The following is a 23,184-nucleotide window of genomic DNA, read 5'->3' on the forward strand; positions in this document are numbered from 1 at the left end:
AGCAAGAATAAAATCCTTTAATTGAAAGAATGACACAGACTCCTTTAATGATTCTAAATTAAACCATTCTCACATAATCTCCCATTCCATTGAAGCCCTTGTCTCCTGTAATAAAACAAAAATAAAAAACAACTATATCCCTCACCTGTCCATTGTTCTCTCCCGTGGCATAATCCATGTCTGGGGATAAATAGTTTTCAACCTGGACTGTGCCAAGATGCGACCGTCCAGGCTGAGAACCACTCAGGACTGAGCTGCTGCGAGCGCAGCATCAGTGACGTCAACGAGGTTACTGCCGGCCTCTGAGGCTGCATTCCCAGCTGGGCCCCTGAACTGCGGGGACCTCGGTGAGATCCCCCGCTAGCACAGTAAGAAAGTCTCACAGTGCAGTGCTGAGCTGAGAGAGATCTCCACAGTTCACTTTGAAAAATTTCTCCTGGTGAACTCACTGCTGCAGCGAGAGGCTTTTTCTGACCCCTCCCCCCTTCTCCATACATTCCCTCTTTTTCCCCCCTTCTCCACACAGCCCATCATCCTCTTCCCTATGTAACCCCACTCAAGTTACATCAACCCTTTCCAAAATACATCCTCAGAGCTCTCACACTGAGTCCTGTGTCCTCATTCCCATCTGTACAAGGGTCCATTGCACAGCCCCTCAGTTCTCTCCTCACAGGGCTCCATGGTGCAGCCCCTCTCTTCCCTCCTCAGTCCTTTCCTCTCCAGCAGCCGCCTCAGCACATCACTGCTTCCTTCTATCGGGTCTTCACTGGCCTGAAGGAGGCCCCGCCCTTTTTGTGACATAATTCCCTTAAAAATCAAACTCCGCTCTAGACGCACCCATGCTGTGTGTGTGCATTCTCAGTCTGTAATTGTGCTGGCTTTGCGGTGCGTGCATTATTCCATACCCAGTGCCGGCCATCTGCACTGCTCAGCAACAAGTGATGCAAAGTGAGCGCTTTCTCATCACCTGCTGTTGCCGGCTGCTATTGATCTCATCGAGCACTCCGCAGCTGAGAGAGCGGTAAGCGCAATGAGATCAGTAGAAGCCGGCAGCAGTAGGTGATGAGAAAGCACTCGCTTCACATCACTTGTTTCAGGTAAGGTGGGCGGCATCGGTGCAGGTTCAGTAACTGTATATAGAGAGCAGCGGCTGTAACCACGTCCCCAGCACTGACTGACAGCTGACTCTAATGCTCAGTTGCTGTCAGTCAGTGCAAGGAATGTGGTTACAAGTGGTGCTCTCTATACACAGAGCGGTGACTAAACCCGCACCGGCGCCACCCCTGTGACTGAACCCCAACACTACCGCAAAGAATACAGTTCATTTCCACCCAACAGCTGGAGTCTACATGCAGGTGCCAAATTTTCAAAAAACTGACCGTCACATCTAAACATAGACTAAGTGTGAACAGGTGCTGAACCTAGAGTCACCAACTCATATACAGTCAAATAAATAAAGCAGCACACTGCGGCGCTAAAACATGCAAGCATGAAACATGAAAATTGAACTGCATTACTGCACTAGAAAAATGAAAGCGTTTAGCGCATAAATTGGCCAATTCATGTGTACCTGGTAGCCACATTAGGGCATCTCTCGTATAACCAGTCCTACACTTTCCTTTCCTCGCTGAGAATAAACGTCTTCATCTGAATGGGTACCTGTGAAACCTCTTCTGAGACTAAGTTTCTCTCTCTCTGTGGAGGGGTAACCTAGAGTCACCAACTCATATACAGTCAAATAAATAAGGCAGCACACTGCGGCGCCTGTTCACGCTTAGTCTATGTTTGGATGTGACGGTCAGTTTTTTTTAATTTTGTATTCACTAGCCTTCTGACTGAGCACTCAGCCTCTTAGCCACAGGTGTTTTAATCCAAAACACCTCATGAAAGAAAACATCACAGTAATTATAACATTGAGTCTAATATAGAAATACTGCGATGTTAATGGACATAATTGGAAATGTCGCAAAACCGAAATGTAACGAAGAACAAACAACAACAGAAAATGTCCAAAGTAATTTACATAATAAACATTCAATTTTATTAGAAAGACCAGATACAGATGACAAAAGGAAGAAGATGGGGATACATCCACTCGCTCATGTCAAGAACAGGATGCCCACAGCAGAGAGATTATAATAGCAATACAGGTCAAAAAAGATTGAAAATAATTATAGCGTCTATTAGTATCTATTACACATTTGCCCATATGGCCTATTGTGTAGGCTTGAGAAAGGCTACATCGCCGAAATGCGCGTCGGGGAGGACGCTCACAGAGATTCCTGGCTTTACCGGTAATGATGGCAGCCATTGTAGCTGCTCCGTGCGATTTATTTTATGTTTGCTGGGACATTAATACAATAGGTTCACACAGGCAATGCAGACCATCTGGTTTACGGCCTATTGCTAATGCACATACAGGCGGGCCGCCCAGTGCTACAAAATGCATTCTGTGTGAACAGGGGCCAATAGTTTACAGAGCCATCTTGGTCCGACTGCACCCTGCAAGATAAAGTGCAAAAAAAAAACAACACATATCAATGTATGTAAGGTATTAGTTTATATTGGGGCCTCAATATGTACTGTAAGCTGGCAATCCACGTCAAGGGTCCTTACATTTTGCCAGTCCTAACGCTAAACATTAGAGTAAAAGCTCACCGACACAAAAAAGAGGACTTTTTTTTCTTTTTTTTGTCTGAGTATCCCATCATGCACTGAGATTGTCAAGCAAAGCATCATCAATAAAGGAAGTAGCAAAAAAAAAAAGTAGATGGTGTAATTGGGGAAAGATGGTGAATTTTTAATTCAGGTATTTTAGAAAACCGTTCATATTATGGCATTAAATAGATAAGGATTTAGAATGAAGATTACTTTGTATGTTGGATCATCCATTTAAATAATTAGAAAAAACTAGACAACTTGGAATTGTTACAATAGTACTTGGAGATTTGTATTATCAGTCATCCCACTGCATAATGAACACCGTAAAAAAACAAAGAAATAGAATTGCATTTTTTCACCATTTCACTGCCCCTGGAATTTTTATTTCCATTTTGATTGCAGTAAGATATATGGTAAATTGTGCAAAAAAAAAAAAAAAAAAAAAGCTCTCATTCACTCTGACAGAAAAACCCATTGGAAAGGGTGGAAACAGCAGTAGTAGCGCAATAATGAAAGTTGTCAGAGAAGAACGACATTGGATAGTGGAGAGCGCATCAGTAGGTGACTATATTAATGCACTCACAACACATTACATGCACCTACACACATTTAATGTATTAAGAAAGCAACTAATAGTCTGCTGTGAGCCAGCAGGTAAGCTCTGTGGTCTTATGATGCAGGAGAGGAATGGAGCAGCACTGGGACCGGCAGACAGCAATGGGTAAGTATTTTAATGCACACACTATACACAAATTAGTGATCACTGATGCAATAAAAAAAACACTTGACTTGTCCTTTCAATAAAAAAATGCTTATTATCTTTCTCTCTACAGTGGCTTCAACCAGAATTCAGAATGTTTATGATGATGCCTTCTTGAAAAAAATCTTAAAAGCATGGAATGCTGAAACTCAGGATTCCAAAAAGAAGAGAGAGTACTTTGAGGTATGTGTAAACTTAACAGTTATAATGTTGACATAGTCTAAAATAAATGTAGACTCACTTAAAATTGTTATCTCGGATCTAAAAATACACTGCTGTTTTTACTGTAACTTGGAAATGTAAGCATGCATAAAACGTTTCCATTAGCAAAGAGTTCTTAGGTAAGGGCATGGTGGCATTATAATCTTTAGGCCAGGATCACACTTGCGAGAAACTCGCATGAGTCTCGCATCTCAATACCCGGCACTGCCGCCGGCACTCGGGACCTGAGTGTGTGGCTACATAGAAATACATGCAGCCACACGCTTCGGTCCCGAGTGCCGGCGGCAATGCCAGGTGTTGAGATGCGAGACTCATGCAAGTTTCTCGCAAGTGTAATCCCTGCCTTAGAGTGAATCTGACTGCTGATACATGCTGCCAAATCCACGGGCAGCATGTATCAGACACCAGCTGCATGATCTCAGCCGTGTATATTTGACTGTGAAACGCTGCAGAGTTTCAGAATAAAACATACTTTAAAAACCCAATCTTGGACTAGTATGACAGGTGTGTCTTCGTTGGCTTCTGCCTGCCTGCTGCCCTGGATTCATACTGTAGATCTCTATGCTCGAAGGTAGTAGAGGAGGATGATATCACATTGTATAGGCTGTGTTACAGTAAATTAAAAGCGCTTTGTGTTCCAAAAATGGTTCTTTATTGTCACAATGTGTCTCTGTGCCGTACAGGTGCCTTTATCAAGGTTAGAAATCTAAATACTGTATGATATCTTGTTTTTTTCTAACCCTGATAAAGGCGCCAGTTTGGCATTAAAACACATTGGAATAATAAAGAACCATTTAGGAACAAAAAGGCTTCTCATTTACATGCTGCCCCTGGATTTGGCAGCATGTATTGGCTGTCAGATTCATTTTAAATGATACTCTGCTGAAAAGTTAATGCATATGTAGAACGAAGCAAGCAGGGTTGTAACAATCATGGTTGCAAAGGGTGTGACCGCAACCTGATTCGTGCAGTGACATCATGCGCCGCCCATGCCTGCCACACCAATGTCAGCTGCTGGCACAAGAGAGGATGCTTCATTTCATGAGACTGTCGGAAGGTAAGAAGAAGTGTGTTTTTTTTTTAATGTGTTGGAAAAGAGTGAGAGAACAGACTTACGGTGGCACTTAAAAGTTTGGGCACCCCTTGTTGAAAATTACGGTTATTGTGAACAGTTAATCAAGTTGGAGATTTAATAATCTAGAAAAGGCCTAAATTAAAATTGATACATTTCCTTAGTATTTTAGACAATAAAATATATACAGTTTTTTGCAGTTTATAAGATGCATCGGATTATAAGACGCACCCCAAATTTGGGGGAGAAAAATAGTTAAAAAACCTTTTTTAATAAAATGGTAATGCTTCTAGTAATCGGTGCGTGTTATTGCTTACCGAGGGTTGTGGCTGTCGTGAAGCGGGGTCGCTGCTGACTGAGGCAGGAGTGAGGCGATGCTGCAGACCCCAGGTTGGAAGGAAGGGTTGTTCGGAGGTGCGATGCGGTGGGTATTCAGTGGTGTGGGGGCTCCACCAACATTTTGTGAAAGCCCTTCCATGGTTTACATTGTGGTGGACTCCCAGAAAATGGCCTCGAGATTTTGACCAACAACCTCCTTCTCTCAGTAAGATCATTGAAGATGGGTCGTGGCTGGGTCTTCCAGCATGACAATGACCTGAAATACAAAGCCAGGGAAACTAAGGAGGGGCTCCGTAAGAAGCATTTCAAGGTCCTGGAATGACCTAGCCAGTCTCCAGACCTGAACCCAATAGAAAATATTTGGAGGGAGCTGAAGCTCAATGTTGCCCACCGACAGCCCCGAAACCTGAAAGATATGGAGAAGATATGTATGGAGGAGTGGGCCAAAATCCCTGCTGCAGTGTGTGCAAACTTGGTCAAGAACTACAGGAAACTTCTGACCTCTATAATAGTAAATAAAGGTTTTGATCCAAATATTAATTGCTGTTTTTCTATTGTATCAAATTAATTAGCATTTTATTCTCATTTACGTGGGTTAAAGATAGCATTCCATATTTGGTCATAGAGCTTACATCCCCAACCCAAAACCTAGTCTCTGGAAATTTAACTTCCCTGTTAAACACCTTTTAGACCAGAACTAAGTAGAGTAGGTAAGCTGGACATCTCTTGGATGGCACGCCTGCAAACTATTAAATTGACTTTCCTACCCAAAATTCTATATGTCCTACGCTGCATACCACTGTCCATACCAAGGAAACTCCTTGATGAAATTCAGTCTCTGTTGTTAAACTTTATTTGGGCAGGTAAGAAGGCCAGAGTACATAGTTCTATGCTATATTATAAAATGAGGAAGCGGGGCCTGGGATTGTGCATTTTTACTACAAAGCATGCATAATCGATTCTTTGAGAGAGTGGTGGGATCCTAACTCTACGCTTCGGTGAGTCAATATGGAAAAGTCACTAGTTAAGGGGCAGTCAACTAGATTGCTATTAGAGACAGAATATATACGTAGGTGCTCTCGTGCATATATCCTACCAAGTATAAACAACACATTGAAGGTCTGGGAGGATCTGGTATCCCAAAAAATAGTGCATATACCTTTATCCAGATTATCTTTTAAATGCATTGACGTGATCATTCCGTCCTCTAACTGCTCACATTGGGATGATCATGGCATTCCCATCTTGCAATCAGTTACTATGGGAAGAGAACTCAGATCCTTTGAGGACCTATCAGAATCATTTAATCTCCCTCAACATTTCTATTTCCAGTATATACAATTACAAAGTCTTCTAGCCTCCTGCCCCGAGATCTTGGCGTAAAGCCCGCATTCTGATATCCTATCCTTCATTTTGAAGAAAAAAGGATGCCAGAAAGGTATCACAATCGCCTACAACACATTATGCTCCCTGTCGGACCAGACCAAACTTCAATACATGTCTAGATGGGAGAAAGACTTGGGTTTGTCATTCTCACATGAACATTGGCAATTAGCAATAACATGGTCTACTAAATCCTCAGCCTGCATAAACCATTTAGAGATTATCAAAAAAATCCATCTCAGATGGTACTTGGGTCCTAAGCGCATTGCTCACATGTTCCCCACATGTTCTTAATTTTGCTGGTGGGGCTGCAGAGAGGTGGGATCACTTTTATACTTATGGTTGTCCCGTCCATTAGCATTGCAATATTGGGAAAAAATATTTGATGCCATTTAATGCTGCACTGAAACTCATACTTACTCCAACCCAGCCCTAGCTTTGTTAAACCTCCCCAACAGCACAAGATGGGTTTGCTCACTAATACTGATGGCAGCCAGACAGGGTTTAGCCTCAAAATGGAAATCCACGTTACTGCCATCAGTGGAGGTAATCTGGGCAAGGGTAGACTCATATATTTCATACGAAAGTTTGCTAGCTCCAAACTGCCAATGCGCCGATAAAACTAGCCAAAGGTTGGGTCCTTGCAAGCTATCAGACAGTCATTCTGGGGAGCACAGACAGCATCCCCTAGCTGTAACAGGGGTCACTGCCTCACAGTATAATATATATATATATATATATATATTATATTAGGTATATTAGAAATATTTGGACAGTGACACAAGTTTTGCCATTTTATTTGTTTACTAAAATATATTCAAGATAAAGTTATATAACTAATATGGGCTTCCTCTGCGGTCTCTCAGCTTTAATTTGAGGGTATTCACATCCTAATTGGAATATAAGGGTTTAGGAATTACAGCTTTTTAATATTATTATTATTATTTATTTATATAGCACCATTAATTCCATGGTGCTGTACATGAGAAAAGGGTTACGTACAGAGTTATAGATATCGTTTACAGTAAACAAATTTACAATGACAGACTGGTACAGAGGGGAGAGGACCCTGTACTTGCGGACTTGCATTATATGGGATAATGGAGAAGAGACAGAAGGTTGGGGGTGCAGAAGCTCTGGTGGTGTAGCTATGTAGCTGTTTTTTTTTTTAAAGGTACCAAAAGTAATTGGACAGTTCTCGAAAGCTCTTTAATGGTCTGCATGGGCTATTCCCTCATTAATCCATCATCAATTAAGCAGGTAAAAGATCTGGAGCTAATTCCAGGTATGGCATTTGCCTTTGGAAGGTGTTGCTGTGAACACACAATGTGCAGTCAGAGGAGCCCCTAGTGAAAAAGAAGGCCATCATTAGGCTGAAGAAAAAAAAGAAATCCATCAGACAGACAACAGAAATGTTGGGAGTGGCCAAATCAATAGTTTGATACATTCTGCAAAAAAGAGCACACTGATGAGCTTGGGAACTCAAAAAGGTGATCGCAGAATCTTTCCCATGGTGAAGAAAAACCCTTCACGACATTCACCCAAGTGAAGAAAACGTTTCAGAAAGTAGATATTTCAGTATTTAAGTTTACCATGAAGAGAATTCATCAAAGCAAATACAAAGAGTTCACCACAAGATGCAAATCATTAATCAGACTTAAAAGTAGAATGGCCAGATTAGACATCTAAATAAGCCAGCCCAGTTCTGGAAACCCATTCTTTGGATAGATGAAACTAAGATCAACCTAAACAAGAATGATAAGAAGAAAGTATGGAAACCGCTTTGAGGGGCTCATAATTAAAAGCACGCCACATCCTCTGTAAAACATTGAAGATACTGTGATAATATGGACATGCATGGCTTCAAATGGCACTGGCTCACTAGTGTTTATTGATGATGTGACTGAAGACAGGAGCAGCCGAATGAATTCGGAAGTGGACAGGGCGATGCTTTCTCCTCAGATTCAATGAAATGAAGCAAGGTTGATTGAACGGCGCTTTACAGAACAAATTGACAATATATACTGTGAAAGCAACTCAGGAGTTTTTTAAGGAAAAGAAATGGAATATTCTGCAAGTCACCAGATCTCCACACCATAGAGCAAGCATTTCACATGATCAAGGGAAGCTGTGACCCCCTGGGACAGTTTTAACGTATTAATATGGGCATACAGGTGATAGAATGGTTAAAACTAGTCATACTTTTGTGCCCATATTTTTGGTCTTGTTGTTGAGAAATTGTCTTTCATTTCTTTAGAAAAAGCTAAGGCCTATACAACAAACTAGCCTCGTCTGTACCCTCAGGAAAAATGCAGGAAATAGCTATGGAGGATATCCACTGAACTAAAACATAACCTTTAATAGATATAATTAAAAACTCGGATCCTAACAAGACACATACATAAACAAAAAGTGCTCAAGTGAACCAGTGCTCGAAATAAAAAATTGGATCGGTCTTACCAATTCAGACGGACATATGGAATAAATCCCTCAAAATCCATAAGGGTGGTGCTTCCAGATGCAAAGGGCCAAGGGTAGGGAAAGTAACACTGCCACTGTCTTCCCTGTAAACCCTTAGAGAAGCTCCTGTCCTGACAAGGACAGGCCCCAAGTGAGCCCTGCTATGGGAATCCTCCACCCCAAATGTAGCCCTAAATGTCTCTCTTCTCCCTACGCGTTTCAACTCCAATGGGGGAGCATCATCAGGGGAGTTATATGATCAGAAGAGGTGCCAATGGGTCCCCTCAGGAGTCCTGAACAGGACGGTCCAAAAAGTGCATACAAGTCTGTATAAGTCCGTATCAAGAAGGGGTCCCGCAGTGGCTGGGAAGTCCCAAAGAAGTTCAAAGATGCTTGGCTGTGTCTGCAGCTTAGATAAGTCCTGACCCGCTGACCGAGAAGCCCCCCCTTTTATATGGTAATGGTATATGGTATACAGCTGAGGTGGATCCCCCCCTAATTAATTACAGTAATGTCTGTACATACCAGATGCTGGCCGGATTGCACGCCATAGCGTTCCGAGACAGCGAGCGCGCATTACCGGAAGTGCCGCCGCCATCTTGAGCGCGTCACTTCCGCCCACCATTTTCCCGAAGCCCAGTGTTACTACAGGGTAACGTAAATCTGCACACCGCGCCTAGCCATCACCACCGCTCCTATCGGTATACAGCTAAGGTGGATCCCCCCCTAATTAATTAGAATAATGTCTGTACATACCAGATGCCGGCCGGATTGCACGCCATAGTATTCCGAGATGCATTACCGGAAGTGCCGCCGCCATGTTAAGCGCGTCACTTCTGCCCACCATTTTACCGAAGCCCAGTGTGACTACAGGATAACGTGAATCTGCACACCTCGCCTAGCGCCCCAACCATCACCACCGCTCCTATCGCCCGCCCATCAGGAAGAATATAAGGCAGTCCCGCCATGTTGCGAGTGTCAATGCTACCATACATGGCGGGCGCCATGTTAAAGGAGTGCAGGTAGTCAGAACTATCATTTATTGCGGGCGCCATGTTCGAGGAGTCAGGGTAGTCAAAACTATCATACATGGCGGGCGCCATGTTCAAGGAGTCAGAACAGTTAGTATAACATGTGCCACGCACTGTGAGCGGCAAATTTGATGTCACCAGGTGTCGATCAAAACATACATGTGCCCCATCCACGATCGCCAGCTGACAGGACACCAACACCATACGTCACATGCCGCATGTAAAATCACCGGCAAACACCGCTTAAAACACCATGCAGCCACACCACAGTATATATGTTCTTTGCATTATAGGTGGCTGACCCCATATTGATAGAGTCCAGGTGGTTAGGGTGAGGTAAATGCCATGATATGTATGCTATATTTCCCAATACCTATGGGCGACATATTATAGATGTAACAACATGTCAGCACCATTAAATGTGTGCCACGTCCACCGCCATATTTGGGAGGTCCTAGTGGACACGTCAGTTGTTATGTGCCATGTCCACCGTCATATTTGGGAGGTCCCAGTGGGGAGATCTCCACACCCTATAATGTAAATTATATATGAGGTCATAAATGGAGACGCAGAAAATGGATTCCTAGGCATCCCATTGCCGGTATATAAATTGCCTGTAAAGAGAATACCATGCACATTTCCAAACACTAAGAAAATACGCACACCTATCAGGTTCGGCAAGGATGGTAATAAAAGGTGGGGGGCAGAGGGAAAAAGTAAAGAGGGGGAAATGAAAAAAGGTGCCCTCTAGAAATATAAATACCATATCAGTAAGAATATGTGGTATAATCAAATCCCACGGGCATACAATGTGAAAAAGGGGGGGAGGGCATGACAGAGAAAACAATGGACTAACGTCGGTATGGACATGTTCCACGATACAACTGTCATGTCCCCAAAGGCTTCAGATTGGTCAGGAGTCAACATAAACTAAGTGACATAAAAAATTAGGTCCGAAGTCAGAGAAAAGAAGCTCCCATCAGGGCGAAAAAACGGGTTTAAAGCCCCATAATGGGGTCCCCATTGGATACGCCACTGAAGGTGAATATAGTAGGGAGCAGTGGCTCCTATACTACATGTTAAAAAACGGTAAGACTTATTTTGTTTTGTTTGGCCAACTCTATAGCTAAGGACCCCCTACAACAGAGCCGAAATGGGACCAAATAACAACGAGGAGAGGAATGTTCGCATAATTGATCTATGAATGGTCATAATGGAAAAAGGGGGGGGGGGAGGGGGAAGGGGGAAACAAAAAACACAGTATTTCTGCAACGTGTGAACACAGCCTTACAGACACAAAAAAGGCAATGTCATATAGTGAAGCTTCATAAAGATGAGCAAGTTCTGGCAGCTCCGACTGTGAATAAATAACCACAAATTAAATCCACAGGTCCCAACTAGAGATGAGCAGCACACACAATGATGTCCTGCCAGCTCTGGCTAATCAAAAGCCGCGCCATTGATGCCAGAAGGTTAGAGATTCATGGCCTCCCGTCAAGTTGCCAGGTAACACTAACTTGCACGCTGGACCAAAGACCCATGAATCGATCCACTAATCTAGTCCCAACTGTTCCGGACACATTGGACAGTCCTGGACTTGAGTTTGTGGAGTGCCCGCTAGGGCCGTGGGGTACTCGGGCCAGGGTCTGTTGATTCTTAACGGGATGTGTCACGGCAGCAGTGACCCGGTCCGTGGCCCTGGGTGTGCAATAAAAGAGTCAATGAAATTAAAGGGGAATAATAAAGTTTGTAGGGAAAAAGGGGAATTGTTTGTGACGCCACCCGTGGTATTCGGCAATGAGATGGTGGCTGACGCTGAAGTTCAGGTCCTCTGGGGCAGATGGTGATGCAGCAGAGTTGGTACAGCTATCCACGGGTAGAGCTAGGCCCCAGTGCAGTTATAGTGAAAAATGTGATGGCGGTTGTTGTGGTAGTTGTAGTGCAGGGCAAGTGGCACAGGAATAATTCAGAGGACACAGCTGGGTACAGTTTTCAACGCTTTACTCACAGTTCTGCAGATTACTGTCTCCAGCCATGTGCTGTGGTCCAGCCAACCCCCAGATGATTTGGGGTACACTTTTCCAGGTTAACTTAACTATCAGCTATTAAACTTTATTAACTATTTACAGTCAGGTGCTATCTCTTCTTTGCTTACTTCTGCTTCCAGGGTAGTACCTAGGGTTTGCAACTCCCTGGTCAGGAAAGTTCTTGCTCCAGTGCCACATCGGGTAGCACAATTTGCTCAACTCCTTCCATCTGAGTTTGAGTGGCCTGGGAGCACATTTGGGGTTTTTCTGGGGTTGCGGTGATCGGTGCAGTAGCTGGTGAAGAGGCCTCTGGCTGGTATTCTGTACTAGCTGTTGCTGACCTGGGTGCCGTTTGCTTCAACTCCCGAGGTGTACAATCGGGCTGCAGCGGTACCACTAATCAGTCTTCAAGGTCCGATGTCCAGTCCCAGACTAGGCGTTCGCTGGTATGGCCTGGGTTGAGGGCTGGCGGGAACGGCAGTGGACCTAACAGGGGCTCGTCGGTCACCGGGGTAAGGGTTATCACTGTACCTGCAGCTATCATTTCTCCAGTGCCGGACTCCTCCGCTTGGGTCGGAGACGTTGGCTGCTGGACGGGACGCTGCTCCTCCAGCTTCATCTTCCTCTGCAGGGCCGATTTCATCTGCTCACCATGGTCAGCTCTGTACAGAGAAGCTGGCGTCTCAGCTCCTCCACCTGAGCTCCCAGGAGCCCCAGATCCATGGCTGTCGGTTGGTCCGGATACTCATCCCGTGAGCTGGGAAAGTCCTCTGCTTCTCCCCCTCACTCCGGGTAGCCACCGCTCGCCATCTTGGGTTCCAAGTTGTATTCAACAACCGCGTGCTGTTCCTTCTCCTTCCTTTGTGGGTGGGCGTTCTTCTTCCTGTCCCCGCCATACCATATCAGGAGGCGGATCTATCTTGCTGAAGGACATGTCTTTGTTTATAGTTGTATTTGCAGTGGGCGGGCATGGTCTTCACGCCTCACAGTCGGATCCCGCCCACGATGACATGCCTTTCTCCTTGTGCACCGCTTGGCGGTGATTCAAGCTTGAGGAGGATAATTTGCATATTCCAGGTGCCTTCTGGGAAAAGCGAAGAGTCTCCCTAAGCAAGAAGATCGTTGGGTACAGCCGGGACCAGCTGCTTGGAAAGCATCACCAAACCAGGGATTCAAGCTTGAGGAGGATAATTTGCATATTCCAGGTGCCTTCTGGGAAAAGCGAAGAGTCTCCCTAAGCAAGAAGATCGTTGGGTACAGCTGGGACCAGCTGCTTGGAAAGCATCACCAAACCAGGGATTCAAGCTTGAGGAGGATAATTTGCATATTCCAGGTGCCTTCTGGGAAAAGCGAAGAGTCTCCCTAAGCAAGAAGATCGTTGGGTACAGCTGGGACCAGCTGCTTGGAAAGCATCACCAAACCAGGGATTCAAGCTTGAGGAGGATAATTTGCATATTCCAGGTGCCTTCTGGGAAAAGCGAAGAGTCTCCCTAAGCAAGAAGATCGTTGGGTACAGCTGGGACCAGCTGCTTGGAACGCATCACCAAACCGCGCGCCTTACGGCGCGCAAATTTTTGCCTGTAGGACATTATTGCAAGAAAGCTTGGCTGAGTAGATTACACAAGAAGGAAAACACACAGCAAGTCAGCAGGATCTAGGAGTAACATGGCAGATGTGACAACCTACATGGTGAGCTGCAGCATGTGCTACATGTTCACAGATCGACCAGAAGAAGAATCCAATTTCACCTGTCAGAAGTGTAGACTAGTGGCCCTTTTAGAAGAAAAGGTGCGAGGTCTGGAAGAAAGAATAGCAACTTTGAAACTCATCACAGAGAATGAAGACTTCCTAGACAGAACAGAAGCATCTCTACTGGTCACAGAAGGTGAAAAAAGTGTCAGAGAACCTCCAAAAGCAGATGAGTGGAAGCATGTGACCAAAAGAAGCAAGAAGACCATGGAGAAATCACCAACCACACAACTGAAGAACCGATATCAAATCTTTGTAGAGGATGAAGATGGCACACCTAAGGATGAAGCAATACCAGCAAGCAAAAAAGAAAAGGGCACACAGCAACAAGTGACAGCAAAAAGTACAGCCAAGAAGCAACGAAGAGTGGTGGTGGTGGGAGACTCTCTACTGAGAGGCACAGAAGCAGCCATCTGCAGACCGGACATAACCGCAAGAGAAGTATGCTGCCTTCCAGGTGCGATGATCAAGGATGTGACCGATAGGATACCAAAGCTCTTCAGCTCCAAGGACGTCCACCCATTTCTTCTGATACATGTTGGCACCAATGACACGGCAAGGAAGGACCTACCGACAATCTGCAAGGACTTTGAAGAGTTGGGGAAGAAAGTAAAGGAACTGGATGCACAGGTAGTTTTTTCTTCTATCCTTCCAGTAGACGGGCATGGCACCAGGAGATGGAACAGGATCCTTGATGCGAACAACTGGCTAAGACGATGGTGCAGACAACAAGGATTCGGATTCCTGGACCACAGTGTGAATTACTTGTACGATGGACTCCTCGCCAGAGACGGACTACACCTCAACAAACCTGGGAAACACACATTCGCCAGAAGACTTGCTACACTCATCAGGAGGGCGTTAAACTAGAAGAAGAGGGGACGGGAAGAAAAACATTAGACTCGAACAAAGAAGACCCAGGAAAACATACTCAGAAGGGAGGTAAGAACATTCCTAAGGCAATCCACAGCGAGGAGATTGGAACAAAACAAAATCCTCTAAACTGCATGCTCGCAAATGCCAGAAGCCTGACAAACAAGATGGAAGAACTAGAAGCAGAAATATCTACAGGTAACTTTGACATAGTGGGAATAACCGAGACATGGTTATATGAAAGCTATGACTGGGCAGTTAACTTACAGGGTTACAGTCTGTTTAGAAAGGATCGTAAAAATCGGAGAGGAGGAGGGGTTTGTCTCTATGTAAAGTCTTGTCTAAAGTCCACTTTAAGGGAGGATATTAGCGAAGGGAATGAGGATGTCGAGTCCATATGGGTCGAAATTCATGGAGGGAAAAATGGTAACAAAATTCTCATTGGGGTCTGTTACAAACCCCCAAATATAACAGAAATCATGGAAAGTCTACTTCTAAAGCAGATAGATGAAGCTGCAACCCATAATGAGGTCCTGGTTATGGGGAACTTTAACTACCCGGATATTAACTGGGAAACAGAAACCTGTGAAACCCATAAAGGCAACAGGTTTCTGCTAATAACCAAGAAAAATTATCTTTCACAATTGGTGCAGAATCCAACCAGAGGAGCAGCACTTTTAGACCTAATACTATCTAATAGACCTGACAGAATAACAAATCTGCAGGTGGTCGGGCATCTAAGAAATAGCGACCACAATATTGTACAGGTTCACCTGTCTTTCACTAGGGGGACTTGTCAGGGAGTCACAAAAACACTGAACTTTAGGAAGGCAAAGTTTGACCAGCTTAGAGATGCCCTTAATCTGGTAGACTGGGACAATATCCTCAGAAATAAGAATACAGATATTAAATGGAAAATGTTTAAGAACATCCTAAATAGGCACTGTAAGCGGTTTATACCTTGTGGGAATAAAAGGGCTAGAAATAGGAAAAACCCAATGTGGCTAAACAAAGAAGTAAGACAGGCAATTAACAGTAAAAAGAAAGCATTTGCACTACTAAAGCAGGATGGCACCATTGAAGCTCTAAAAAACTATAGGGAGATAAATACTTTATTTAAAAAACTAATTAAAGCTGCCAAAAAGGAAACAGAGAAGCACATTGCTAAGGAGAGTAAAACTAATCCCAAACTGTTCTTCAACTATATCAATAGTAAAAGAATAAAAACTGAAAATGTAAGCCCCTTAAAAAATAGTGAGGAAAGAATGGTTGTAGATGACGAGGAAAAAGCTAACATATTAAACACCTTCTTCTCCACGGTATTCACGGCGGAAAATGAAACGCTAGGTGAAATCCCAAGAAACAATGAAAACCCTATATTAAGGGTCACCAATCTAACCCAAGAAGATGTGCGAAACCGGCTAAATAAGATCAAAATAGATAAATCTCCGGGTCCGGATGGCATACACCCACGAGTACTAAGAGAACTAAGTAATGTAATAGATAAACCATTATTTCTTATTTTCAGGGACTCTATAGCGACGGGGTCTGTTCCGCAGGACTGGCGCATAGCAAATATGGTGCCAATATTCAAAAAGGGCTCTAAAAGTGAACCCGGAAATTATAGGCCAGTAAGTCTAACCTCTATTGTTGGTAAAATATTTGAAGGGTTTCTGAGGGATGTTATTCTGGATTATCTCAATGAGAATAACTGTTTAACTCCATATCAGCATGGGTTTATGAGAAATCGCTCCTGTCAAACCAATCTAATCAGTTTTTATGAAGAGGTAAGCTATAGGCTGGACAACGGTGAGTCATTGGACGTGGTATATCTCGATTTTTCCAAAGCGTTTGATACCGTGCTGCACAAGAGGTTGGTACACAAAATGAGAATGCTTGGTCTGGGGGAAAATGTGTGTAAATGGGTTAGTAACTGGCTTAGTGATAGAAAGCAGAGGGTGGTTATAAATGGTATAGTCTCTAACTGGGTCGCTGTGACCAGTGGGGTACCGCAGGGGTCGGTATTGGGACCTGTTCTCTTCAACATGTTCATTAACCCCTATCTGACCTCGGACGGGATAGTACGTCCGAGGTCAGATCCCCTGCTTTGATGCAGGGCTCCGCGGTGAGCCCGCATCAAAGCCGGGACATGTCAGCTGTTTTGAACAGCTGACATGTGCCCGTTAGAGGCGCGGGCAGAATCGCGATCTGCCCACACATATTAACTAGTTAAATGCCGCTGTCAAACGCAGACAGCGGCATTTAACTACCGCATCCGGCCGGGCGGCCGGAAATGACGTCATCGCCGACCCCCGTCACATGATCGGGGGTCGGTGATGCGTTTCCATTGTAACCATAGAGGTCCTTGAGACCTCTATGGTTACTGAACGCCGGTGGCTGTGAGTGCCACCCTGTGGTCGGCGCTCACAGCACACCTGCATTTCTGCTACATAGCAGCGATCAGCAGATCGCTGCTATGTAGCAGAGCCGATCGTGCAATGCCTGCTTCTAGCCTCCCATGGAGGCTATTGAAGCATGGCAAAAGTAAAAAAAAAAAGTTGAAAAAAATGTTAAAAAAATAAAAAATATATAAAAGTTTAAATCACCCCCCTTTCGCCCCAATCAAAATAAATCAATAAAAAAAATATAAAATCTACACATATTTGGTATCGCCGCGCTCAGAATCGCCCGATCTATCAACTAAAAAAAAGTATTAACCTAATCGCTAAACGGCGTAGCGGGAAAAAAATTCAAAATGCCAGAATTACGTTTTTTTGGTCGCCGCGACATTGCATTAAAATGCAATAACGGGCGATCAAAAGAACGTATCTGCACCAAAATGCTATCATTAAAAACGTCATCTTGGCACGCAAAAAATAAGCCCTCAACCGACCCCAGATCACGAAAAATGGAGACGCTACGGGTATCGGAAAATGGCGCAATTTTTTTTTTTTTTTTTAGCAAAGTTTGGAATTTTTTTTCACCACTTAGATAAAAAATAACCTAGTCATGTTAGGTGTCTATGAACTCGTACTGACCTGGAGAATCATAATGGCAAGTCAGTTTTAGCATTTAGTGAACCTAGCAAAAAAGCCAAACAAAAAATAAGTGTGGGATTGCGCTTTTTTTGCAATTTCACCGCACTTGGAATTTTTTTCCCGTTTTCTAGTACACGACATGCTAAAACCAATGATGTAGTTCAAAAGTGCAACTCGTCCCGCAAAAAATAAGCCCTCACATGGCAAAATTGACGGAAAAATAGGAAGGGAGTGAAAAACGAACACAGAAAAACGAAAAATCCCAAGGTCATGAAGGGGTTAATGATCTGGTAGAAGGTTTACACAGTAAAATATCGATATTTGCAGATGATACAAAACTATGTAAAGCAGTTAATACAAGAGAAGATAGTATTCTGCTACAGATGGATCTGGATAAGTTGGAAACTTGGGCTGAAAGATGGCAGATGAGGTTTAACAATGATAAATGTAAGGTTATACACATGGGAAGAAGGAATCAATATCACTATTACACACTGAACGGGAAACCACTGGCTAAATCTGACAGGGAGAAGGACTTGGGGATCCTAGTTAATGATAAACTTACCTGGAGCAGCCAGTGCTAGGCAGCAGCTGCCAAGGCAAACAGGATCATGGTGTGCATTAAAAGAGGCCTGGATACACATGATGAGAGCATTATACTGCCTCTGTACAAATCCCTAGTTAAACCGCACATGGAGTACTGTGTCCAGTTTTGGGCACCGGTGCTCAGGGAGGATATAATGGAACTAGAGAGAGTACAAAGGAGGGCAACAAAATTAATAAAGGGGATGGGAGAACTACAATACCTAGATAGATTAGCGAAATTAGGATTATTTAGTCTAGAAAAAAGACGACTGAGGGGCGATCTAATAACCATGTATAAGTATATAAGGGGACAATACAAATATCTCGCTGAGGATTTGTTTATACCAAGGAAGGTGACGGGCACAAGGGGGCATTCTTTGCGTCTGGAGGAGAGAATAATAATAATAATCTTTATTTTTATATAGCGCTAACATATTCCGCAGCGCTTTACATTTTGCACACATTATCATCACTGTCCCTGATGGGGCTCACAATCTAAATTCCCTGTCAGTATGTCTTTCGAATGTGGGAGGAAACCGGAGTGCCCGGAGGAAACCCACGCAAACACGGAGAGAACATACAAACTCTTTGCAGATGTTGTCCTTGGTGGGGTTTGAACCCAGGACTCCAGCGCTGCAAGGCTGCTGTGCTAACCACTGCGCCACCGTGCCGCCCAGAGAAGGTTTTTCCACCAACATAGAAGAGGATTCTTTACTGTTAGGGCAGTGAGAATCTGGAATTGCTTGCCTGAGGAGGTGGTGATGGCGAACTCAGTCGAGGGGTTCAAGAGAGGCCTGGATGTCTTCCTGGAGCAGAACAATATTGTATCATACAATTATTAGGTTCTGTAGAAGGACGTAAATCTGGGGATTTATTATGATGGAATATAGGCTGAACTGGATGGACAAATGTCTTTTTTCGGCCTTACTAACTATGTTACTATGTTATAATGGCGGCTTTTAAACAGTTCAACACAGTCTATGGCGCACAGGACCTGATTTATCGGGTCGGTCCATCCTGTTCGTGACCCCAAAAATGGAGCGCACGCTAGGGCTGTGGGGTACTTGGGCTGGGGTCCATCGGTTCTTAAGAGGATGTGTTACGGCAGCAGTGACCCTGTCTGTGGCCATGGGCGTCCAATAAAAGAATCAATGAAATTAAAGGGGAATAATAAAGCTTATAGGGAATGCCAAAAGAGAGAAATGGTAAATGAGCATGGATTGGGGTGTGGCCAAAATTTGATCTACACGCCCAATGATCTATACCTCTTTCTGATCTTCAAAAGTTGAGACTTATGTTAAATCCCAGTGAGGGTCTCTTTCAATAATGGGGGACACACAAGTCAGCCGAGTAGTCTTGTGTTATGACCTGGTGGTTAAGAGGCCACACTGATATGACCTGGTGGCTAAAACGCAACATGGAGCGAGCTCTGAGAAGGTGGTATCTCTACTGACCGCAGTCCCTAATCCTAACAACAACACTAGAAATAGCCGTGGGATGTTCCTGACTCTCCCTAGACACCTCTTCACAGCCTAAGAAATAACTACCCCTAAAGAAGGAAATAGAAAGCTATCTTGCCTCAGAGAAAACCCCCAAAAGGAAAGATAGCCCCCCACAAATATTGACTGTGAATGGAGAGGGAAATGACGTACACAGAAATGAAATCAGAATTCAGCAAAGGAGGCAAATACTAAACTAGATAGACAGAGAGAAAAGGATACTGTGCGGTCAGTATAAAAAACTACAAAATCCACGCAGAGTTTACAAAAATGAACTCCACACCGACTCACGGTGTGGAGGGGCAAATCTGCTTTCCCAGAGCTTCCAGCTAGCCTGAATAAGACATAGTAACAAGCTGGACAAAAAGAAACATATTTGCAAAGCAATAGAGTCCAAACAAATGGACAAACAAAAACTAGCAAAAACTTATCTTTTGCAGACAAGGACTGGCCAAATGAAAATTCCAAGGAGAGAACCAAATCCAACCAAGAACATTGACAGCAGGCATGGACTAAAGCCCAGAGCAGGTTTAAATAACAAACCCAGGCAAGGCGATTAGTGAAGGCAGCTGCTACAGCTACCTAAAGGAGCAGCAGTTCCACTCGAAACCACCAGAGGGAGCCCAAGGGCAGAACTCACAAAAATACCATTAGCAACCACAGGAGGGAGCTCCAGAACGGAATTCACAACAGTACCCCCCCTTGAAGAGGGGTCCCAGGCCGATCAGGATGAGCCAAATGGAAAGCACGAACCAAATCAGCAGCATGAACATCGGAGGCAACAACCCAAGAATTATCCTCCTGGCCATAACCCTTCCACTTGACCAGATACTGAAGCTTCCGCCTCGAAAAACGAGAATCCAAAATCTTCTCCACCACATATTCCAATTCCCCCTCAACCAACACCGAAGCAGGAGGATCAACGGAGGGAACCATAGGTACCACATATCTCCGCAACAAGGATCTATGGAACACATTATGAATGGAAAAGGAAGCTGGAAGGGCCAAACGAAAAGACACTGGATTGATAATTTCAGAAATCTTATAAGGCCCAATAAAGCGAGGCTTGAACTTAGGGGAAGAAACCTTCATAGGAACATGACGAGAAGACAACCAGACCAAATCACCAACACGAAGCCGGGGACCAACACACCGACGACGGTTAGCAAAACGCTGAGCCTTTTCCTAAGACAACGTCAAATTGTCCACCACATGAGTCCAAACCTGCTGCAACCTGTCCACCACGGAATCCACACCAGGACAGTCAGAAGGCTCAAGCTGACCTGAAGAAAAACGAGGATGAAAACCAAAGTTACAAAAGAAAGGCGAAAGCAAGGTAGCAGAACTAGCCCGATTATTAAGGGCAAACTCGGCCAACGGCAAAAAGGTCACCCAATCATCCTGATCAGCAGACACGAAGCATCTCAAATAGGTTTCCAAGGTCTGATTGGTTCGCTCCGTTTGGCCATTTGTCTGAGGATGGAATGCTGAAGAAAAAGACAAATCAATGCCCATTCTAGCACAAAAGGACCGCCAAAACCTAGAAACGAACTGGGAACCTCTGTCAGACACAATATTCTCCGGAATACCATGCAAACGAACCACATGCTGAAAAAATAATGGAACCAAATGAGAGGAGGAAGGCAACTTAGGCAACGGCACCAAATGGACCATCTTAGAAAACCGGTCACAAACCACCCAGATGACAGACATCTTCTGAGAGACAGGAAGATCAGAAATAAAATCAATGGAAATATGCGTCCAGGGCCTCTCAGGAATAGGCAAAAGCAACCCGCTGGCACGGGAACAGCAAGGCTTAGTCCGAGCACAGGTTCCACAGGACTGCACAAACGAACGCACATCCCGCGACAAGGAAGGCCACCAAAAGGACCTAGCCGCCAAATCTCTGGTACCGAAAATCCCAGGGTGACCAGCCAACACCGAACAATGAACCTCAGAAATAACCCTACTAGTCCATCTATCAGGAACAAACAATTTCTCCACAGGACAGCGGTCAGGTTTATCAGCCTGAAACTCCTGAAGTACCTGCCGCAAATCAGGGGAGATGGCAGAAAGAATCACCCCCTCCTTGAGGATCCCAGGCGGCTCAAGAACTCCCGGAGAATCAGGCAAAAAACTCCTAGAAAGGGCATCAGCCTTCACATTCTTAGAACCCGGAATATACGAGACCACAAAATCAAAACGTGAGAAAAACAGCGACCACCGAGCCTGTCTAGGATTCAACCGCTTAGCAGACTCAAGGTAAATCAGATTCTTGTGATCAGTCAAGACCACCACGCGATGCTTGGCTCCCTCAAGCCAATGTCGCCACTCCTCAAATGCCCACTTCATAGCCAACAACTCCCGATTGCCGACATCATAATTACGCTCAGCAGGCGAAAACTTTCTGGAGAAGAAAGCACACGGTTTCATCAAAGAGCGATCAGAATTTCTCTGAGACAAAACGGCCCCTGCCCCAATCTCAGAAGCATCAACCTCAACCTGAAAAGGGAGAGAAACATCTGGCTGACGCAACACAGGGGCAGAAGTAAAACGACGTTTAAGCTCCTGAAAGTCCTCAACAGCCGCAGAGGACCAATTCACCACACTAGAAAAATTAGCAATAAAGCGGCGATAAAAATTGTCAAAGCCCAAAAGTTTCTGAAGGCTCTTTACAGATGAAGGTTGAGTCCAATCATGAATGGCCTGGACTTTAACAGGGTCCATTTCAATAGCCGAGGGGGAAAAAATGAAACCCAAAAAAGAAACCTTCTGAACTCCAAAGAGGCACTTAGACCCCTTCACAAACCACGCATTAGCACGAAGGACCTGAAATACCATCCTAACCTGCTTTACATGAGACTCCCAATCATCGGAGAAAACCAAAATATCATCCAAATACACAATCATGAATTTATCCAGATAATTCCGGAAGATATCATGCATAAAGGACTGAAATACCGATGGAGCATTAGAGAGCCCGAATGGCATCACAAGATATTCAAAATGGCCTTCGGGCGTATTAAATGCTGTTTTCCATTCATCACCTTGTTTAATACGCACGAGATTATACGCCCCTCGAAGGTCGATTTTAGTAAACCAACTGGCACCCTTAATCCGAGCAAACAAATCAGAAAGTAAAGGTAAAGGGTACTGGAATTTGACAGTGATCTTATTGAGAAGGCGATAATCTATACAGGGTCTCAAGGAGCCATCCTTTTTGGCAACAAAAAAAATCCCGCTCCCAACGGTGACGAAGACGGGCGAATATGCCCCTTCTCCAAGGACTCCTTTACATAACTCCGCATAGCGGCATGCTCTGGCACAGACAGATTGAAAAGTCGGCCCTTAGGGAACTTACAGCCAGGAATCAAATTAATGGCACAATCGCAGTCCCTATGAGGAGGCAGAGAACTGGACTTGGGCTCATCAAATACATCCTGGAAATCCGACAAAAACTCAGGATCTTCAGAAGAAGGGGACGA

General features: G+C 44.3%; 1 protein-coding gene across 1 annotated transcript in view; it reads left to right on the forward strand.

Annotated features, from left to right (window-relative positions):
- FBXL13 (F-box and leucine rich repeat protein 13) overlaps positions 1 to 23,184 on the forward strand; it is a 395,640-nt gene that overhangs the window by 75,043 nt on the left and 297,413 nt on the right. The window contains exon 6 of the mRNA XM_069765120.1: positions 3,495 to 3,604. Coding sequence (XP_069621221.1) covers positions 3,495 to 3,604 — 110 coding nt within the window. The remainder of the gene's footprint in view (positions 1 to 3,494; positions 3,605 to 23,184) is intronic.

The sequence above is a fragment of the Ranitomeya imitator genome, chromosome 4 (assembly GCF_032444005.1).
Source record: "Ranitomeya imitator isolate aRanImi1 chromosome 4, aRanImi1.pri, whole genome shotgun sequence".
Taxonomy (NCBI): domain Eukaryota; kingdom Metazoa; phylum Chordata; class Amphibia; order Anura; family Dendrobatidae; genus Ranitomeya; species Ranitomeya imitator.